The 22,004-nt window shown below is 44.4% G+C and overlaps 1 protein-coding gene across 2 annotated transcripts in view; it reads right to left on the reverse strand.

Moving 5' to 3' along the window:
• UNKL (unk like zinc finger) overlaps nucleotides 1-22,004 on the reverse strand; it is a 246,284-nt gene that overhangs the window by 145,763 nt on the left and 78,517 nt on the right. For both annotated transcript variants that reach the window (XM_073636796.1, XM_073636797.1), the window contains 2 exons: nucleotides 21,646-21,822; nucleotides 15,886-16,019 (listed from right to left, as the gene is read on the reverse strand). In XM_073636796.1, coding sequence (XP_073492897.1) covers nucleotides 15,886-16,019; nucleotides 21,646-21,822 — 311 coding nt within the window. The remainder of the gene's footprint in view (nucleotides 1-15,885; nucleotides 16,020-21,645; nucleotides 21,823-22,004) is intronic.

A 22,004-nucleotide genomic window follows, 5' to 3' on the forward strand; every position in this document is an offset into this window, starting at 1 on the left:
AGAGGTGAAAACAAAGTCAGTTGGGTGTAGTGTACAGGGGGTTGCATTGAATTGTGGATTTTTTTGGCAGGTTAACCAGCTCATTGTGCATATACTGTATGGAAACAATAGCGGCAGAGCAGATCTCCAAGTTGCAGAGTGTATATCATGGTCTCTGCATGGGGCTTTGGCTCAGAAGGTCTCATCTGCGCTGTACCATCTGGAAGTCTTTAGAAAGCTACTTTATGCAGAATTGTCGCTATTCATTATCATGCAAAACACTGTAAACCTAGACCTATTCTTTTGTCTACTGACAAAAAATCTGAACTGCAGACAGATATCTGAACAGCCAACAGATTTAATGGAAAACTACCATACAGAAGAATTTAAAGTGGAACATCATTCTCTCAATCTAAATTAACTATTTTAATCCTTATGCTGCTAACCTTTTTACAATAGATAGGAAGATATATTAGATTTACTTGTTTTAAAACTTTTTTTTTTTTTTACTTTTCTTTAGTTGCTTCCTGGTTTCTGGTCTAGGCCAAAAGGATGTCGTACATCCCACGAGTCTTCATGGCCATTTTTTTTTACTTTCATCTGGAGGAGGGGTTTTCTAAACTAAGCACGCCCTCCTGTCTGCATGAATGAGCTAAGGGCAGATAGATTCCAGGAAGTAAATGCTACATGAATCCCCTGTCCTTACTCAAGATGACCAGGTCTATAAATGCTAACGGAGGGTTTATCAAAGTGTTTTTTCAACAGAATAAAGCATGGAGACATGGATGGATGGGTGAGATTGCTGTGAATATTTAACCACTTAAGGACTAGCCTCGTTTTGGATTTTTGGTGTTTACATGTTTAAAACAGGTTTTTCTGCTAGAAAATTACTTAGAACCCCCAAACATTATATATGGTTTTTCTTCTAACACCCTAGAGAATACAATGGCGGTCATTGCAATACTTTTTTATGCACCGTATTTGCGCAGCGGTCTTATAAGCGCACTTTTTTTGGAAAAAATTCACTTTTTTGAATAAAAAAATAAAACAGTAAAGTTATCCCAATTTTTTTTTATATTGTGAAATATAATGTTACGCCAAGTAAATTGATACCCAACATGTCATGCTTGAAAATTGCGCCCGCTCGTGGAATGGCGTCCAACTTTTACCCTCAAAAATCTCCATAGGCGACGTTTAAAAAATTCTACAGGTTGCATATTTTGCGCTACAGAGGAGGTCTAGGGCTAGAATTATTGCTCTCGCTCTACCGGTCGCTGTGATACCTCACGTGTGTGGTTTGACCACCGTTTTCATATGCGGGCGTTACTCGCGTATGCGTTCGCTTCTGCGCGCGAGCTCGTCGGGACAGGGGGGTTTTAAAAATTTTTTTTTTTATTTTTATTATTTATTTTAAAATATTTTATTTATTTTTACACTGTTTAAAAAAAAATAAAAATTGTGTCACTTTTATTCCTATTACAAGGAATGTAAACATCCCTTGTAATAGAAAAAAGCATGGCAGGACCTCTTAAATATGAGATCTGGGGTCAAAAAGACCTCAGATCTCATATTTACACTAAAATGCAATAAAAAAAAAAAATAAAAAAAAAAAATAAAAAAAAAAAGTCATTTAGAAAAATGACATTTGAAAAAATATGCCTTTAAGAGGCGTGGACGGAAGTGACGTTTTGACGTCGCTTCCGCCCAGCAGTGTCATGGAGACGAGTGAGCGCCATCTTGGCCTCACTCGTCTCCAGACACACCACGCAGAAGGACGCGATCGCCTCCGCCGCTACCGACGGCTCCGGTAAGCGGCGGAGGGCACCGGATCGCGGCGGGAGGGGGGGGCCCTCTCCCGCCACCGATAAAAGTGATCTTGCGGCGAATCCGTCGCAGGGACCACTTTTATCTGAAAGCCAGCCGCCGCACGAAAACGGGGATACCGGGGTTATGGCAGCTAGCTGCTGCCATAACAACGATATCCCCGTTCAAACTTAGGACGTATATAGTCGTGCGGCGGTCGGGAAGTGGTTAAAATGAATTAAATAGGGGGCGTGGCCGAGCAATGGAAGAGTGAGGACGCACAGCTCGCAGCTCTGTGTGGGGACGCCCTGAGAACAGCCCGACGAGCTGACAGAGAGAGCCGGAATCCATGCCAGGGGACCGTAAGCACCCGCTGGACTTGGGGGCACAGAAGGGTTCTGAAATAACCCATTATTTTCTCCGGCAACACGCCGTTTCCTCCCCCGCTGCCTTAGCCAAGATGGCGCCGCCACGAGTCCCTCCGACGAGCGCCGCCGCCTCCTCTAAAAAGAACACTCAGCTGGGAGCTACTGCTAGCGGCGATCGATCCGCTCGGGATGACAGGTCACCCTCTCCCATACTGTCCCCTGTGATTCAGGGCTCGGACATACAACTCGGCTCCGGTCACACAGGGGAGACAGGCAGCAATGCTGAGGGCTCCATCAGGGACATTGTGGCAGGTCTGCCCACCAGGCAGGATCTGCAGGAAATGGGGGCATCCATAGTTAATGCACTCTCCAGGGAACTACATGACCTGCGCCAGCAAGTGCATACAGTGGAAGAGGGTCAGTGTTTTGGAATCCTCCACCTCCACCACCGATGCCCGTATCACCTCCACTGAAACGGAACAGCGTGCCTTCCGCCGCCAACTTGTGGAGGTACAATTAAAGCTAGACGACGGTGAGAACAGGAGAAGACGCAACAATTTGCGCCTCTGCGGCATCCCTGAAGCTACTATGGGCCCGGATATGCGCGCCACGGTGGTGGCCATCCTGAACCAGGTTCTTGGAAAACCGCCGGCCTCAGAACTGGAGCTGGATAGGGTCCACCGAATCCCAGGACCAAGAGCACCTTCCACAGCATCACAGGATCCTGCTGCCGTGGACATTCCACGAGATGTCTTGTGCAGGGTGCATTTCTTCACCATAAAGGAAAAGATCCTGCGCCTGGCCTGGGAACGTGGCCCTATCGACTTTTTATTGGTGCGCTGATCCGTATTTACCCCGACATCTCCAGGAAAACGAGAGCCATGCGTGGACTTCTGAGACCCTTTCTCGAGGTAATCCATGAAGCAGAGGCCACTTACCGCTGGGGTCACCCCTTTCATTTAAATGTGCGGAGGCAGGGTGCTGAGTTTTACCTTTGCTCACCGGATCAACTCTCAGACTTGTTCAGTTTCATAGACAAGCCTGCTGTGAGTGTCCTCAATTGGTTTGATTATCTGCTGTCTCCGGGGGCACTTGGTCCACCTTTGCACAGGCCGCAACGAGTCCGTCGACCCCGTTCACGCGCTACAAGTCGGGAGACTGTCAGACCTCATCCGAGGTCCTCTGAATCCTAACTTTCTTCCATATCCCAGGGACTGGTAAGACATGATGACTGTTCATATCCCGTCAGCTTCCTGGGTATCCTAAGCATCCGAATCTCACCTGCCAGGTGTTCTTGGAACTGCCTTGATGAGCAACCTTTTGGGCCTTTATTGATCACCTTACGTAGTACACCCCAAGGACTGCTGGCTTATGGGGGACCCTTCTAATCACATCTGGGGAATGTAGGTTGTCAACTAGGTGTATTTTTACCTGCTATGTGAGGTTTTGGGCCATGACAGATACTGGGCTGCCCAGTCCTGTGCGCCACCTCTCCCCTGCAGGCTCGCTATTAGTGACCGGTGGGGATGACGGGTGCAGCGGGGGGGTCTGCAGACGGGTAGTAGGCTCCTACACCTTCAGCCACCCTCAACCAATCATTAATATCCTCTGACTATGTTGATTCCCCAGCACCAGATAGGCACCTTGGGGGCCCTGTTTATTGTTTAATGTCTATATAACATGTCCCTCGGGCTGATTACAAGACCTCTTGCCCCCTCCAGTTTTTCCTAATATCCCCGCAAGTGGCTACTTCTATGGGGGGGGGGGGGGGGGGGGGGGGGGGATATCTCCATTCATATTGTCTATTCAAACCACTGCCTTAATTCTACTCGATTTTGAGTAGACCTTAACGCTCCTTCTACCCCCCATTAGGGCAGACCCCTGTGTGGACACTCCGAGTGCTCAACAGGGTCCCATAGTAAGTCTAAGACAGGAACCGTTCATTCCTCTACCCCCTCCCTCACCCCTCCCTCTCCCCTCCCTCTCCCCTCCCTCACCCCTCCCTCTCTTTTCGTTCCATCTCCTTTCTCCTCTCTTTCTTTTTTCTCTCCCTACACTTACTCTTTGCTTGTGCTTATTCTTGCCTTTCTGCTTTTCCCCCCCTTTTTCTCTCTCTCCCGTTTTATTTCCTCTTGCCACTGGCCTCTGCCTAGGGGGAACTCTGTGTCTGGGAATCTCCCGCGCATCTGTTGACATTCATTTTCACGCCAGACGATATAATGGGTCTCCTCAAGATTACCTCTCTCAATGTGCGCAGCCTCAATATACCAGAGAAGCGCTCGCAACTTTTAGCTGACCTGCGCAGGGGCAAAACTCATGTTGCTTTCCTACAGGAAACGCACTTTCGTGCTGATAACATTCCTAAATTGACCAACGGGACTTTTCCACTGGCATACCACAGTGTCTCTACGATTTCCAAATCGAAGGGGGTCAGCATCATACTAGCCAGTTCGATCCCATGGGTGTTCGAGGCACAGCGGGCAGACGCGCAGGGTCGTTTTCTCCTCTTGAAGGGAAGGGTGTCTGATGTGCAGGTCACTTTCGCGAATGTTTACTTCCCCAATGTAGACCATCCGCAGTTCCTGCATAAGCTCCTCTCTGAGCTCCTGGAGTTTTCGGAGGAGATGCTTATTTTTGGCGGAGACCTTAATTTTGCTATGGACCCGGCCCTTGACGTCTCACGCGGAGCCTCACATCTGTCCTTTTCCTGTTTGAAACGTCTGAAGGCAGATCTTCATACCTTACACTTAGTGGACCCATGGCGGTTGCTCCATACACAAGACCGGGACTATACTTTCTATTCCCAGGTGCATCACACTTATTCACGGTTGGACTATCTGCTGTTGTCACATAAAGACCTAACCAGAGTGGTTTCTACATCCATTGATGTCATATCCTTCTCCGATCATGCGCCAGTCCACTTGACACTCCAGCTGGGGCCAGTGACTCGGCCCCCCCATCCTGGAGACTAAATGAAGCCCTGCTTCAGTCAGAGGAAACCCGTTCAGAGATACTAAACGCACTGCGAGAGTATTTCTCCATTGATGAGGGGTCCATACCTAACCCCCTTGTGGTTTGGGAGGCCCACAAGACGGTTGTAAGGGGTGCACTGATTAAAATAGCAGCCCGTCTTAAACGCGATAGAACCCGACGCGCGGAAGAACTCCTTGCCCTGATCCGCAGCCTGGAGTGTGCACACAAGGCTAGTCTTGCTCGTGCAACTTTTCAGGATCTTCTCAAGGCGCGTGAGGAACTCTGTACGCTTCTGTTCCACAAAACAAAACAGAAGTTGGCGTGGGTGCGTCGTACTATGTATGAATTTTCGAATAAACCCGGGTCACTGTTGGCTAGAGCTCTGCAAGGCCCTCGCACGAAAACTTATATTCCCCACATCCTGACCTCTACTGGACGAAAGCTAAATACCTCTTCAAACATAGCAAAGGAGTTCCGCTCTTTTTATGCAGGTCTTTATAATCTAGACAGACCCCTATCTGTGGGCTCCCCGGCAGAAGGTAGACATACCCCCCAGTCCTATATAGCTGCCTCGGGCATGCCATCACTCCCCAGTATTGTACGGGAGGAGCTGGAAGAACGCATAACAGTTGCAGAACTGGGAGCGGCACTGGCCTCTTCGAAACCAAAAAAGGCCCCTGGCCCTGACAGCCTAACTCCGGCATACTATAAAACTTTTTTCGACGCGTTGTCACGACCCTTGGTTTCTGCCCTCAAAACCATTACGGAGGGAAACTCATTCCCAGTGGATACCTTAAGGGCCTATATTTCCCTCATCCCGAAAGAGGGGAAAGACCCGCTGCAGTGTGGGAGTTATCGCCCGATTGCACTTTTGAATATGGATCTAAAACTCTTTGCCAAAATCCTGACCAACAGACTACTCCCTTACATACAAAGTCTTATTCATCGAGACCAGGCAGGCTTTGTGCCGCTACAAGAGCCAAGGGATAACACCATCCGAGTTATGAATTTGATACATGCGGCAAGGACTTCTAAACGGGCTCTTCTCCTGCTGTCTACCGACGCAGAGAAGGCCTTTGATCGTGTCGATTGGTCCTTTATACAGGCTACTTTAGAACACATAGGCCTTCGTTCGTCCATGCTGAAGTGGATACTGACTCTTTATACCCACCCCACTGCAGCGGTTAAAGTTAACGAGACGAGGTCGGACTTCTTTAGCATCTGGAATGGCACACGTCAGGGCTGCCCCCTGTCTCCCCTAATCTTTATCTTGTCACTAGAGCCCCTCCTGTGCATGGTAAGAGCAAATTCGGGCATTGTAGGCTACCCCAAATCTTCGGGATCCCACAAGGTGGCCGCCTTTGCGGACGACCTCATCTTTTTTTTTTAACAGAACCACTTACCTCCCTCCCTAACCTACTCCAATCCCTTCAAGAATATGGTACTCTTTCCTTTTTTCAGATCAATCTAACCAAATCCTCCATCCTTAACATAACGGTAGACAGGAATATTGTCCAGCGGTTGCGATCGGCCTTTCCGCTGAGATGGGCGACCAACCTCATTCGATACCTGGGAGTCAACATTACTTCGGATCCTGCCGATTTGTACTCGGCAAACTTTGCCCAGCTACTCCTTCGCCTTAAGATGGACCTCCTGCACTGGCATTCTCTAACGCTGACCTGGATCGGCAGATGTAGTGCCCTCAAGACGACCTTGCTGCCGAGGGTTTTGTACCTGATGCAGGCACTTCCCATCCATCTGCCCCCAGCTTTTTTCAAACGAATCTACTCTATGTTCCGTGCGTTCATCTGGTCTCATCGCAAACCACGTATCAGACTTCAACTCCTCTACCTGGTAAAAAGCGAGGGTGGGGTTGGCCTCCCAGACATGAAAGCCTATTACAGGGAAGTCCACCTCACTAGGTTGGTGGACTGGCACTGTCATGCGGAAGCAAAGCACTGGGTAGCCATGGAAGTGGAGGACTCTGGGGATATGGTCAAGAGCAGGCCTTGAATTACTGCACCTCTGTCTAAAGACCTCGTGGAGCATCCTACATTGGGCAGTACCTTGTCAGTGGTCAGAGACGCTTTTCGGTGTTCATCGGTGTCCCCACAGCCCTCCCCCATGGTGCCGGTTCTGGGCAATCCGGAATTTCAACCTGGTCTGCAGAATCCTCATCTTAAGCGACTGGCAATGGGCACTAGAGTTCACTTATGCGATTTCCTGGGGCCCAATGGTCAGCTTTCTTCTGAAGCTGGGGCATCAGTGACGGACCCTCCCCTGGATTTCTGGAGCGGCTTACAGCTGCGCAACTACTTGCGCAGCTGTTTGAGGAAACTGGGCATTACCCGTCAACTCACTGAACTAGAGCTCATTTGTCACCATGGGGAACCAGTGCGACATTGTCTCTCGCTGCTCTACTCTTCCCTAACTCAGCCGGAGGAAGGGTATGTTCCCTTGTCTCTCACCAAGTGGGAGGCGGAACTCGGAACCAAATTCACTGACGTACAGAGGAAAAAAATTCTTTATTTTGCCCAGAAATCTTCTATAGCCACCAGGGTCCAGGAAACTTGTTATAAAATCACGACTCGCTGGTATAGAGTTCCTGCCATTCTACATCGCTTCTTTCCTCAGGTGCCCATCCTTTGTTGGCGCTGTGGCACTGAGGAGGGGACGATGTTACATATTTTTTGGACATGTACCAAACTCACCCCATTCTGGCTTGAAGTGGCTCGCACAATCAGACACCTAACTGGTGTCTCTCTGGAGGGTAATCCTGCGGCCTGTTTGCTCCATTTATCGGACAACCCATTAAGAAATACAAGACCTCCCTCACCATTCAGTTACTGAATGCCGCCAAGGCTTGTATCCCCCTTTGTTGGAGATCGGAGAGACCACCGGCAAAGTCCCTATGGTTTACTAAAGCGAATGAACTAAGGGATATGGAGGATCTTACTGCTACCCTGCACAATTGAGAGGAGACCTTTCGAGAGACCTGGAGACTCTGGCAACATTTTATATACACAGAAGCCTATCTCCAAGAAATGGCACAATCAAACTGACCTAATGGGCTGGTTCCGCCTCCTAGGCAGAGGGCACCACATCTCATATTACATTTTCACGCTTTACTCTACCCTTCTCTACTCCCTCTTGACTCCCGTTTTTGCTTCTCCCCTTACCCTCCTTCCCTTTCCTTGCCCGTACCCCCTTTTTTCCCGGACCTATTCCTTTCCTACCCTTGGGGATACCAGTTCCCGTATAAATCTTTCCCATTCATGGGTTACTTGATCAGATACAGTGAAGATCCTAAAATGTATTACATCTCCATATATCTCTTGTCTGGGCTCCTCAGTTCTTCGGATCTCCTTACTCCCCAATTACCTATAAAAATATATCATATCAATGCGTGACACAGCTTGACATGCTTTAACGCCAGCTCCAGGTCAAACGACTAAACTCACAGAGCACTCTCAGGGTCCCGTACACTGTCAGTACTGTTATACCGGGGTATCACCCCCATGTGCCTTGAATGTGGTGCTAAGAAAACTTGATTCGTTGACCTTGTTTTTGTAACCTTGTCTGTATTTTTTCTTTTTGCTTGACTTTGGTAATGTACCTATGCTGGATGTGTTATTTGCTGTACACACTTTATATGGAAAAAATAAAGAATTAAAAAAAAAAAAAAATGAATTAAATAGCTTTTTCAGTTTGTGGTGCTCAGATACAAATCAGCCTGTACTGTATATGCAGTGAAGCATGCTTGTTATACTCACTATGGAACCTAAGGGGTTAATCCTCTGCATTGTGTAAAAAGGCTGTTTGATCCTGGCTTCTCTGATCCTCCCCTCCTTCCACTGTCCCCTGATAATTTCCTGATAATACAGAATCTATGGAGTCAGGCTACACATGCTCAGTTTGGTGTCTATTGCTAGAGAGTTTTTTTTTTTTGGGTGAGTGCATGTGTTTAGCACAGGGCCAATCAGCACTGTCCAGACAGAGTCATGGGTCATGCAGTCTCATAGAACAGTCAGAACACTCCTCCTACAAGTTTTAACAGTGCTTGGCTGGACACTGATAGAAGTCACAAGACTGCTATGCTATATACTGCTGATGAGAACAGGTATTTAGCAAGTTATATTTACTAAAATAATTGCATTTCCATGTTCTGTGTACTGTGGGAGACCAGATATGGTAAATGCAGGGTCCTGGGTTTAGTAACACTTTAAGGTATTCTCTGCTTCATTTTCCTAATTTACTGAAATATCACCAAAAGGTCCCAGTGTTTAACTATTGTTCTGATAGGTAAGGGAGCTATAAGCTCAAGTTTACTCCCCAACACCACCTGCAGGTGAAATTTGGTATTGGGAGCAAATTACTAACACAAACATTGCTATAATAAAAGCAGTATACACCAACATCTCCATGCAGGTTGTCACACTATAAGGTTCCAGTGCATATTCTTTATTTTTGGTTCCAAAATGGCCAGAGAGAGTCTACTGCTTATATCGTGGAAATATCGCACTCCTGAAAGCCAGAGAATAGGTCATTTTATCTCAAAATGCAATTACAGTGCCCTATTCCGGGTACACAGGAGACGTTTTTTTTTTTCGTTTAACCGAGCGGGAAGAACTAAAAAGAACTGACGGATCGCCATAACACCACAAGCGATGTTAGCCTGAACATACTAATCAGTGCTGGCTGCCAGCGCTAATCGGATGCCGGTTTTCCATTATGCCCGTTCAACAGAGCCTGGTCATAAGACCGGCTTCTGTAAAACAGACACCTGTACACGTGGCCCAGTTTGTACCCAGCCTTAATCGTGTATGTTAAAAGCACTGTAAATGGGGGTGGGGGAGGGACGCTATTCCCAGGCCCCAGCTTTCAATAGGTGAGGAATTGCATACTGATGTCCGGGCGGTACAGAGTCGCCCTGGGGATGTGGATTGAAACAGACACCACAGCCTCATTTACAAGCAGTATTAATGAATAGTGGATGTTACTGCGCTGCACAACAATTAAAATGTGATGTTCTGCATTTTATGGGCTATTTAGGGCACAGAAGTAAAACAGGTTGGAAAGAATTATTTTAAAAAATATATATTTGCTATGGTAACACACTTTTTTTTTTTTTTTTTATAAACAATTCTGTTAACTGTATCATTTTCTTTATGGATGCAAGTAACACACTTCAACATGGACATTTTAAAAACCAACCTGTAGCCAATCAGAGAATTAGAACATTCACACAGCTAGATCAACCTGTAGTCAAAAAGAACAGCAAAGCATTCACAACACAGAATATAAATAGCCAACGGTCATAGAGACTGCAACAACACACATGAGAACGAATGTGCATATACCCACAGTGCCTTACCTATGATGTTTAATGCTTATTAACTCATTTATTCATATAAGTCTCATAAAGGCCCATGTAACCTAAAAAACAAGCTGCCTTACATAAAATTCCTCTCATGAGCTGAGCAAAGTCTTTCTGCAATGGTAAATCATGGGGGGCTGCTCAACAGGGAAAAAAATCCAGTTTACATATGACCCTGAAATATTAATATACAGTCATGTGAAAAAGTAATCAAGATGGAAAGTCATGATTTTTCCAACATTTTTGAACAGGCAAACATTAGATCTTCTATCAGACAAAGCCTACAGATAAAGGTAATATGCTTGAACAAATGACATTTAAAAAATGGCAAGGTGTATTAATTCTCATAATATAAATAAATGAAAATGCAGATATGTCACGTGTAAAAAGTAAGTACACCCCAACATTTACCACAACTTCAAATACATGCAATTAAAATCAGGTGTCTTGGAGTAGTAGGCACCCATGATTAAAAGCTCCTAGGACCTCTTTCACATCAAAAAGCGGTTCGGAATCCCACGTCCTGTGTGCATTTCCTGCACCACATTCCAAACACACTGGGTGTGCGAGCTGCTGCAGGCGTCAATAGATTCCCAACGTCACCTTAAATGCAGATCGCAAAAGCAGTCTATTTGCCTACACTGGATCACATGGTACCGCAGTAACATGCGATCCGTTTGCAGTGCATTTTGAAAAGTAGTGCATGTACTACTTTTGATTCAACCGACTAGGATTCAATTCAAATGAATAGGCTGAAAATTACATTACATGGTCCAAATTCCTGTGCAACCCTGCACTTAAAAGGTGAAAACCATCATGTTTAAACTTCAGACATAGACTGGAACTTGCAGGACTACATCTGGGCTCTACCCACCAGAACGGAGAAGGAAGCCTATATTCAACGCCTGGAACAGGGGTATGGCTCTGTGCTGCACTCCCTCAAAGCTGAAATGCAGGCAGCTCGCTCCAAACATCGGAGATTGATCAAACCTGCCACCCTCTATCAGACACCGTGGCTACTCAGGAGCAGATCCTGGACTTCTGTGAAGCGCATATTCATACCCTCTTCTTGCTTCGTGAAGACCTAGATAACCGCAAATGGCGGAACAACATCAGGCTGTGGGGTTTGCCAGAGGCAACGGGTGTGGAAGGATCTTTTGCCGACGGTGAAGGGCATTTGCACCATATTGCTGGGCACATCTGATTCTGTGGATCTGAAGATCTAAGTTGCATAGAGGCCTTGGGTCGCGAAGCCCAGATCCCACTAGACCAAGGGACGTCATCTGCCATATTTATTTTTTACCCACTAAGGAGAATATCATGAGGAAAGCTAGAAGGATGGGACCCCTAGATTTCAACAGAACCTCCATTATCCTCATGCCTGACCTGTCCCGTCACACTCTGAAGAGGACAGCCTCAAAGCCTCTACTTGCCCTGCTGAGAGATTGAGATATCCCATATATATGGAGCTTTCCATTCCAGTTACAGATCAGGATGGGAAATTCCAAAAAGCCCATCGTCCATCAGACATTCCATCTGTACTGTCTGCATTTAATCTGCCAGAATCAGCTCCATTGGACTGGCCCTTAATATATACCACACCAACCAGTTCTAGGAGCCCATCTGCCATCTCATCTGTCCCACCCTCTAATGCTGGACACTGATCTACCTCTGCAGAGTGAGCCGGTTCTAATCTCATTATGCTGCTTGTTTCACTTCTTCTTCCAGGGAAGAATGGTTACCATTGTTTTATTTGTTCTTGGTCATGCTATCTTGAAGTACACTGGTTAGATGATTCAATGCATTCTGTCTATATGTATTTTGATTCCATTACTCAATTGTACCTCTCCTTTTGTCTTTCTCTTTACCTCTGTGGGAGACCTGTCATGTCGACGGTGTCTGACAATTCTGCCATGTTTTTACTGTTTAATGTGTGCATTATTGTTGCTCCTATGCTTCTAGAGGTTAGATGGGACAGATGGCTTGACTCTAGTTTACACATGACCAACTAAGCCCAAAATTAACCCTCTTCGCTTCATACATAGTAAACATAGTAGGCTGGATTACATTTTTTCCAGTCTTTTATGTTCATGACTGGAACCCTTCAATGGACATCAGATCCTTTGTCTGGTCAGATCACTTCACTCTCTTCTTAATATTGAAGTTCTCATTCTGACTGGACTTGGCATTGAAATGACACCATTATGTCTGACCCAATTGCTACAAGCCAACACTGACGCAATACGCAATTTCTTGTCTGACCATACGGGTAATTAGAACCCTTTGCCCACCCAGTGGGAAGCTCTGAAAGCCGTCTTGCGGGGGTGTTTATTCAACATGGAGCACAGCTAAGAAAGATCTGAATCCATCCAAGCTCCAATTACCAAGCTTCATTCTATAGAAATTCTGCATAAATTATCCCCGTCACCAGAGCTCCTGGCTTCTATATCATCCATCATAGCATCTCTTCTACAACTTTAAAAAAGGCCTAGATTCTTTCCTGTACATAACAGATTCTTTCCTGGTCACTAATGGAGGAATGGAGCAGATGGCACATTCCTTCCTATGGTATGGGAATGCCCACCGGTTAGAGCGTTTTGGTCAGAAATCACTGCTTTCATCAGCTCAATTTCCCTAATACCCAACATCTGAAACCCTTTAAGGTGCCTTCTTGGTTATATTGGTGAGGAGTCTCTCTCTAAAAACAGCCAACTCTTCCTATGCCTAGCTTTAGATTATAATAAAAAGTCTATAACTATACACTGGAAATCCTCAGCCCCCTTTACTATAGCCTTTTAGCTTACTCTTATTAATCAGGCACTCCCATTGTACAAACTTACATATGAAGCCAGAGGCTGCCCTCGTAAATTCCATAAGACCTGAGATTTATAGGTAAATTCTGATCGCATTATACCACCTAGTACTTAGAGTAATGCTTAAAAGATACTGTCCCTTTAAAGCATGTTATATAGCACAGTGCTTCTGATGTGTCATTTGGCCCCCTGCAACACCTGTAATACCTGGCTGATCGTGCCTGGCTATACCCTCCTCTCTGTAAACTGACCACATTCTATCATGGCTGCTAAGCCCTGATATCGTGGTCCGTTTACGTTCCTCTGTCATTTACAGCCCTCCTGTCCTCCTATGTGTTCCTATGTGCTCCCCTCCCTGCCTGTCTGCCCCTGTGTCAATGCCAGCCCCCTTCGCTCCTGCTAGTCTCATAACTTTTAAAATGTTATATAAGCCCCTCCGTGTTCTAATAACAAGTGCTCCTGTCTGTGTGCTTTATTAAAAAAATGCCTCCTTTACCGTATATTACAGCGGTTCTCTGCGATTACGAGACGGCTGGCTCTCTCCTCGTGTCTTGGCTGACATCAGCAGGAGGAATCTCGGCCCCGCCCAGCTGCATCTGTCAATCGGGCAGAGGTGAGACACGGCCGGTAACATGATCGCGGGGAACCCGCTGTGAAACAAGGTAAAAAGGAAGCTTTTTTTTTTTTTTTTTTTTTAATATAAAACACACAGACAGGAGCACTTGTTATTATAACACAGAGGGGCTTATATAAAGTTATGGAAAAGGGTTAACAACCACTTTAAAGTGGTTTTTCGGACAAAATTATATTTTTACATAAAAATACCCCTATAATACACAAGCTTAATGTATTCTAGTAAAGTTAGTCTGTAAACTAAGGTCTGTTTTGTTAGTTTATAGCAGTAGTTTGTTATTTTATAAACTTACAGCAGGCCGTGGCCATCTTAAGTGTGGGCATCTGAAGCCAGACTGTATTTCTTCCTGGATCTCATCCTTGCAGATCTCGCACATGCTCAGTGCAGTACAAACAGTGCAATAGGTTTCAGGTCAGGTTTCCATAGCAACGGCAGTGTCAGAGGAAGTTGCCGCCCCTTCCCAGTAGGCACTGCAAACAGGAAATGATGCGATGGGCCACAGCCAGGGAGGAGGAAGTGAAAAATGAATACAGCAGATATACGCAGATATACAGTAGGTGCTGAGAAAATTTTTTTTAAAATATCCAATTCGTTTACAGTGCACAGTGTAGTGAGGGATGCTGAAGAGTTGTAAAAGTGGGTGGAACTCCACTTTAAGGATAAAAGATTTATTGCCCAATCTCTTTTTCATTCTTCTTCATTGTCATACTTGTATACCACTGTTCTAAGGATGATATTCAGTTTATGTCTGTAAACGATTTGGTCCTTCAGTCCATGACCCACATGTAATGAATGGACATTTTATACATTCTGTATTGTGATTGTACTCGGTTTTCTTTGTGTCAATTTTTATTTTGCACTTGCAAAAATGTTTTGTACAATCTCTCTTTCTGTACAATAAAGTTACCTTTAAAAAAAAAAAAAAAAATGATCCAGGGAAGATTAGCCTCTCAGGGTAACAGGAAGGATTTTTTTCCCCTGTTGGAGCAAATTGGTTAATGCTTTGCTGGGGTTTTTAGCCTTCCTCTGGATCAACTGTGGGATAGGATTGTGTATATAAGAGTGTACGATTTTTAAAAAAATTTTTGCGGATATCTCGGCACTCCGGGGACTCTGCCTCCTCATTAGCCGAGACAGCAGTGGGAGCTATTGGCTCCTACTGCTGTCAATCACAGCCATTGAGCCAATCAGGAGAGAGAGTGGGCGGGGATGAGCAGTAAATGGACACACAGAGCCTCAGCTTGGGAGTGAGCCTGCTTGGGTTCCCCCATTGCAAGCTGCTAGCTCTGGGGGCATTTGGCAGGAGGAACGGCCAAGAGCACAGTCGAGGGACCAGAAAAGAGGAGAAGGCCTGCTATGTGCAAAACCGCTGCACAGAGCAGGTAAGTATAACATGTTTGTGATTTAAAAAAACAAAAACAAAAAAACTTAAATATCACTTTAACACGATCATACGAGCAGGTCATATGAGGAAACTCACAACCATCTAAAGAAATTTTGCATAGATTAGTGGTCAAAAATTGAGTCGATGTCAAAGACTGGTGGGCAGTTAGCAAAACGCCTACAACTCATTTCTGATAGAGGAGGCAATAACATCTTCTGAGGACAGGGGTGTTCTTTTTCACAGTACACCATTACATCTATTGATATTTTTGTAGAACAAATGTTTAAAAAGGCAAACATGTCTTGTGTTTTAATTCAAGTATATTACCTTTAACTGTAAGAACCATGTAAAAAGATCTAATGTTGCCCTGTTCAAATATCTTGAAAGAAAAAAAAAAATTCAACAATTTCTATTAGGCATGCTTATTTTTGCAAATGACTGCATCAATAGCTCATTTATATAGTCCAGCTTGTGGGTTAGGTTTAATGGCCTTTCAATGATACAGTAATAGTCATATGCAAGTTTGTATTGACCTGTGTTATTCCTAAACTTACCTTGCCATCTTGGGTCCTCTCCGAGGATCTTCTCTATCATTGCTTGGCTAGCTAAGACTCCTGGCTGCAAGTCAGGAATCCCTTCACCACTCCCAAGCTGCCCATTCTGTAAGGCTTCCTGTGCTTGGATTTCCCTGTTGCACCAATCAAAGAGAAATAAATGATCAAACTAAGCGGATACGAGGTGATGTGTCTATATTGGCCCAGTGCTGGTCACTTTTACTGCAAATTTCTTCAAATTAGTATTTTCAAAAGTTAAATAACTTACTTTATATATAAAATGTACATACACTTATACAGACACACACACACACACACACACACACACACACACACTAGCTCTCTCTCTCGTCTGTATGCTTCTATCATAGGCATGTTAACTCCTGCTGCTTAGTTGTATTGAACAGAGCTTGCATTTTTTGCTCCCCACCCTTGCATATCCATGGGCCAGTTCTCACATTATTAAAAACAGACTCTCTGTACTACTAACTGAACATATCTTTATCATGCACATACAGTATACTAATCACTTTTCTGATCACAGTGCATCCGGAAAGTATTTACAGTACTTCACTTTTTCCACATTTTGTTATATTACAGCCTTATTCCAAAATGTATTAAATTCATTATTTTCCTCAAAATTCTACAAACAATACCCCATAATGACAACGTGAAAGACATTTGTTTAAAATCTTTGCAAATTAATTCATAATAAAAAAAACAAAGAAAATCACATGCACATACAGTATTCACAGCCTTTGCCATGACAGTCAAAATTGAGGTGCATCCTGTTTCCACTGATCATCCTTGAGACGTTTCTACAACTTGATTGGAGTCCACCTGTGGTAAATTCAGTTGATTGGACATGATTTGGAAAGGCACACACGTGTGTGTGTGTGTGTGTGTGTGTGTGTGTGTGTGTGTGTGTGTGTGTGTGTGTGTGTGTGTATATATATATATATATATATACACACACATACACACAGTATATATATATATATATATATATATATATATATATATATATATATATATATATATATATATATATAGTCCCACAGTTAACAGTGCATATCGGAGCACAAACCAAGCCTTGAAGTCCAAAGAATCGTCTGAAGACCTCCGAGACAGGATTATATGGAGGCACAGATCGGGGGAAGAGTACAGAAAAATGACTGCAGCATTGAAGGTCCCAATGAGCACAGTGACCTCCATCATCCGTAAATGGAAGAAGTTTGGAACCACCAGGGCTCTTCCTAGAGCGGGCACCCGGCCAAACTGAGCAATCGGGGGACAAGGGCCTTAGTCAGGGAGGTGACCAAGAACCTGGTGGTCACTCTGACAGAGCTCAATCGTTTCTCTGTGGAGAGAGAAGAATCTTCCAGAAGAACAACCATCTCTGCAGCACTCCATCAATCAGGCCTGTATGGTAGAGTGGCCAAAAAGGCACCTGAAGGACTCTCAGACCATGAGAAACAAAATTCTCTGGTCTGATGAAACAAAGTTTGAACTCTTTGACCTGAATGGCAAGTGTCATATCTGGAGGAAACCAGGCACCGCTCATCACCTGGCCAATACCATCCCTACAGTGAAGCATGGTGGTGGCAGCATCATGCTGTGGGAATTTTTTTCAGCGGCAGGAACTGGGAGACAAGTCAAGATCGAGGGAAAGATGAATGCAGCAAAGTACAGAGACATCCTTGATGTAAACCTGCTCCTGAGAGCTCTAGACCTCAGACTGGGGCGGAGGTTCATCTTCCAACAGGACAATGACCATACGATCACAGCCAAGATGACAAAAGAATGGCTACTAGATAACTCTGTGAATGTCCTTGAGTGGCCCAGCCAGAGCCCAGACTTGAACCCGATTGAACATCTCTGGAGAGATCTGAAAATGGCTGTGCACCGACGCTCCCCATCCAACCTGATGGAGCTTGAGAGGTCCTGCAAAGAAGAATGGGAGAAACTGCCCAACTGCCAAGCTTGTAGCATCATACTCAGACTTATGGCTGTAATTGGTTCCAAAGGTGCTTCCACAAATTATTAAGCAAAGGCTGTGAATATTTATGTACATGGGATTTTTTTCATTTTTTATTTTTAATAAATTTGCAAAGATTTCAAACAAACTTATTTTACATTGTCATTATGGGGTATTGTTTGTAGAATTTGAGGAAAATAATGAATTTAATCAATTCTCGAATAAGGCTGCCTGTAATATAAAAAAATGTGGAAAAAATGAGGCGCTGTGAATACTTTTCAAATGCACTGTATATAGGGGACCACTCGGGAGAACATTTGTATCTCTATTCTAAATTGCACATCGCTTTTTTGAGTTTATGGGTTACCTAAAATTACAGCACAGCAATCGAAGCTTACTTTGCAGCACCCTTCTCACTACCACATCCTCTCTGAGCCCTCTGACAAGGAAGTAGTCAGTGCTGTGATGCCTCATTCAAGGTTTTTAACAATCGTCTGTTTTACAGAAAGGTGAGAACTGAATATGTGAAATGATATCAAAAGCATCATCTGCTGGTTGGATAGAAGACTATACATTTTACTTCCATGATAAGGAAGGAAAATACTGTATGTGCAGAACCACTACACCAGGGCTTGACAAATTTGCTTTGAATCTAAGAGCCAGCTAAAAAAGATAGGAGCCAGTTTTCTTTTTAACTAACAAATCATATGGGTGGAACATGTAATATGTTCCCAAAGGTGAACTTATCCTTTATCCCTTTCACAGCCAGAGTCGTTTTTGTGTTTTCAGCACACATTTAAAAAATAATTTTAGGTCTGAAGATTACCTAAAACCCCCAAACATTATATATTTTCTGAAAGCAGACACCCTAGAGAAAAAAATTGTGGTAGTTCCATTTTTTTATGTCACATAATATTACTGCAAAGGTCTGGGGGGGGGGGGATTCCATGTGCTTGGGTGCAATTTTAATTTTCTTACCATTAAATCACATTTTTTCCCCATTACATGACAAAAAATCCCCTATGTGATTTTTTTTGGTAACAGGTTCTCATTAATGAGACATGCAGGGTCTAAAATACCCTGCATGTCCCCCTGTGCCCAACTGAATGTAATGCAATGCAGATCGCACTGCATTACATTCCTTCCCAGCCTCGATGGCCAAGGGAAACTGTCAACAGGGACCCAAAAGTGATGTCACACATCACTTCCAGGTCAACAACTAGAACAGGGATATGCAATTAGCTTACCTCCAGCTGTTGTAAAACTACAAGTCCCATCATGCCTCTGCCTCTGGGTGTCATGCTTGTAGCTGTCAGAGTCCTGCTATGCCTCATGTGACTTGTAGTTCTGCAACAGCTGGAGGTCCTCTAATTGCATATCCCTGAACTAAAAGGTGAGGAGAGCAGATGTGTGTCCGCTCTCCTTCCTCCCCCTCTACCCGGCGGCACCTGCTATGCCGGTCCAGGGGCCGCAGATGGACATGTGCAGGGTGTGGGGGGCATTCAAACGACAGCCCAGGCACCAGGACAAAACTTAAAATCACCATGGCGACCTGGGGTTTTTTTTCGAGCCCTGTACTACACAATCTCTTGAAACACCAGACCAAGTTTTTAGGTAGCTTTTAGTACTGGCAGTATCCCAGTTGGAAAGATTCCCTCTGGTTTCCTGACCAGGTGGCCACTTAGGAAATGAGGGAAAATTTCCCAAGATTAGAATATAGTCAGCTTTAAAACTGGACTGAGGCTGCTCTATTCCAAAAAAAAAAAAAATAAATAAATAAATCGGTTTTACAGTGCCTTGAAAAAGTATTCATATCCAGTGAAATTTTCCACATTTTGTTATGTTACAACCAAAAGCGTAAATGTATTTTATTGGGATTTTATGTGATAGACCAACACAAAGTGGCACATAATTGTGAAGTGGAAGGAAAACGATAAATGGTTTTCAAAATATTTTACAAATAAATATCTGAAAAGTGTGGCGTGTATTTGTATTCAGCCCACCTGAGTCAATACTTTGTAGAACCACCTTTCACTGCAATTACAGCTGCAAGTGTTTTTGGAGATGTCTCTACCAGCTTGGCACATCTAGAGAGAGTGACATTTTTGCCCATTCTTCTTTGCAAAATAGCTCAAGCTCTGTCAGATTGGATGGAGAGCAACTGTGAACAGCAATTTTCAAGTCTTGCCAGAGATTCTAAATTGGATTAAGGTCTGGAATTTGACTAGGCCATTCTAACACATTAATATGCTTTGATCTAAACCATTCCAGTGTAGCTCTGGCTGCATGTTTAGGGACGTTGTCCTGCTAGAAGGTGAACCTCCACCCCAGTCTTTTGCAGACAGGTTTTCTTCCAAGATTGCCCTGTATTTGGCTCCATTCATCTTCCAATCACCTCAACTCGACAGCTTCCCTGTCCCTGCTGAAGAAAACCAGCCCCACAACATGATGCTGCCACCACCATGTTTCACAGTGGGGATGGTGTGTTCAGGGTGATCTGCAGTGTTAGTTTTCTGCCACACATAGCGTTTTGCTTAGCCAAAAAGTTAAATTTCGGTCTCATCTGGCCAGAGCACATTCATCCACATTTGCTGTATCCCCCACATGGCTTCTCACAAAACTTGCCCGATCTGTCAGCTTAGGTGGACGGCCAGGTCTTTGTAGGTTTGCAGTTGTGCCATACTCTTTCCATTTTCGTGTGATGGATTGAACAGTGCTTTGGGATATTCTTATGGCTTTCTTTCAACAATGGCTTTCTTCTTGCTACTCTTCTATAAGGCCCCTTTTACACTGGGGTGTCGGTAAAGCGGGGGTTTTCTGGCACTAGCGGGGTGCTTTTAAGCCCCAAAAATAGGGTTAAAACTACTCGCAAAGCGGCGCTTTGGCAGCAGTGCCCATTCATTTTAAAGGGCAGGAGCGGTGTATACACCGCTCCTTCACCGTTCCAAAGATGCTGCTTGCAGGAGTTTTTTTAACATCCTGCCAGCGTATCGCCCCGGAGGGCTTTCACATTGAGACTGCAGGGGAGCCGTTTTTCAGGCACTTTACAGAGGCTATTTTTAGCCCAAAAGCACCTGAAAAACGCCTCCAGTGTGAAAGGGGTCTAAAGGTCAGATTTGTGGAGTGCACGACTAAATAGTTGTCTTGTGGACAGATTCTTCCACCTGAGCTGTGGATCTCTGCAAATCCTCCAGAGTTACCATGGGTCTCTTGGCTGCTTCTCTGATTAATGTTCTCCTTGTCCAGCCTGTCAATTTAGGTGGACGGCCATGTCTTGGTAGGTTTGCAGTTGTGCCATACTCTTGACCTGTCCTGACCTGTCTGGTGTGTTCCTTAGCCTTCATGATGCTGTTCACTAAGGTTCTCCAACAAACCTCTGAGGGCTTCACAGAACAGCTGTATTTATAATGAGCTTAAATTACACGCAGGTGGACTCTTTTTACTAATTAGGTGACTTCTGAAGGAAATTGGTTTCACTAGATTTTAGTTAGGGGTATCAGAGTAAAAGGGGGTGAATACAAATGCACACCACACTTTTCAGATATTTATTTGAAAATAATAATTTTGAAAACCATTTATCATTTTCCTTCTACTTCACAATCATGTCCCACTTTGTGTTGGTCTATCAGATAAAATCCATTTACGTTTTTGGTTGTAACATGACAAAATGTGGAAAATTTCAAGGGGTATGAATACTTTTTCAAGGCACTGTATCTGCAGTTTGACAAATCCCCACAGACATTGAGGTCATGAAAAAATCTTAGCACACAGGACTGGATTACCTTATATCGTAGACAGGAGGTCGAAGGTCATGAGGACCATGGGCAAAGGCACAATGGGGTCCATTTTTCACACAATGTCCTCGAGAATCTGTTTCATGAATACAAGTACCGGTCTTGTAATATCGTAGGTGATATTTTCTCTCTGTGTCACCCGTTGTCCTATGCAAATATGGACAACTGAAACAGAAAAAAAAAGAAAAAACTCTTAGCCAATGCAGTTATTTCTGCATGAAGAATCAGATCAACATTGATTGTGGCATCACTTAGGAGTAGGAGGGAGGGAGAGAGGAATTTATTACATTTCTTCAGCATCTATAAATAGCCAACACTGAATTTTTTTGAAGCATTACATAAGAGGA

Source organism: Aquarana catesbeiana, linkage group LG06 (assembly GCF_042186555.1).
Source record: "Aquarana catesbeiana isolate 2022-GZ linkage group LG06, ASM4218655v1, whole genome shotgun sequence".
NCBI classification, from domain to species: domain Eukaryota; kingdom Metazoa; phylum Chordata; class Amphibia; order Anura; family Ranidae; genus Aquarana; species Aquarana catesbeiana.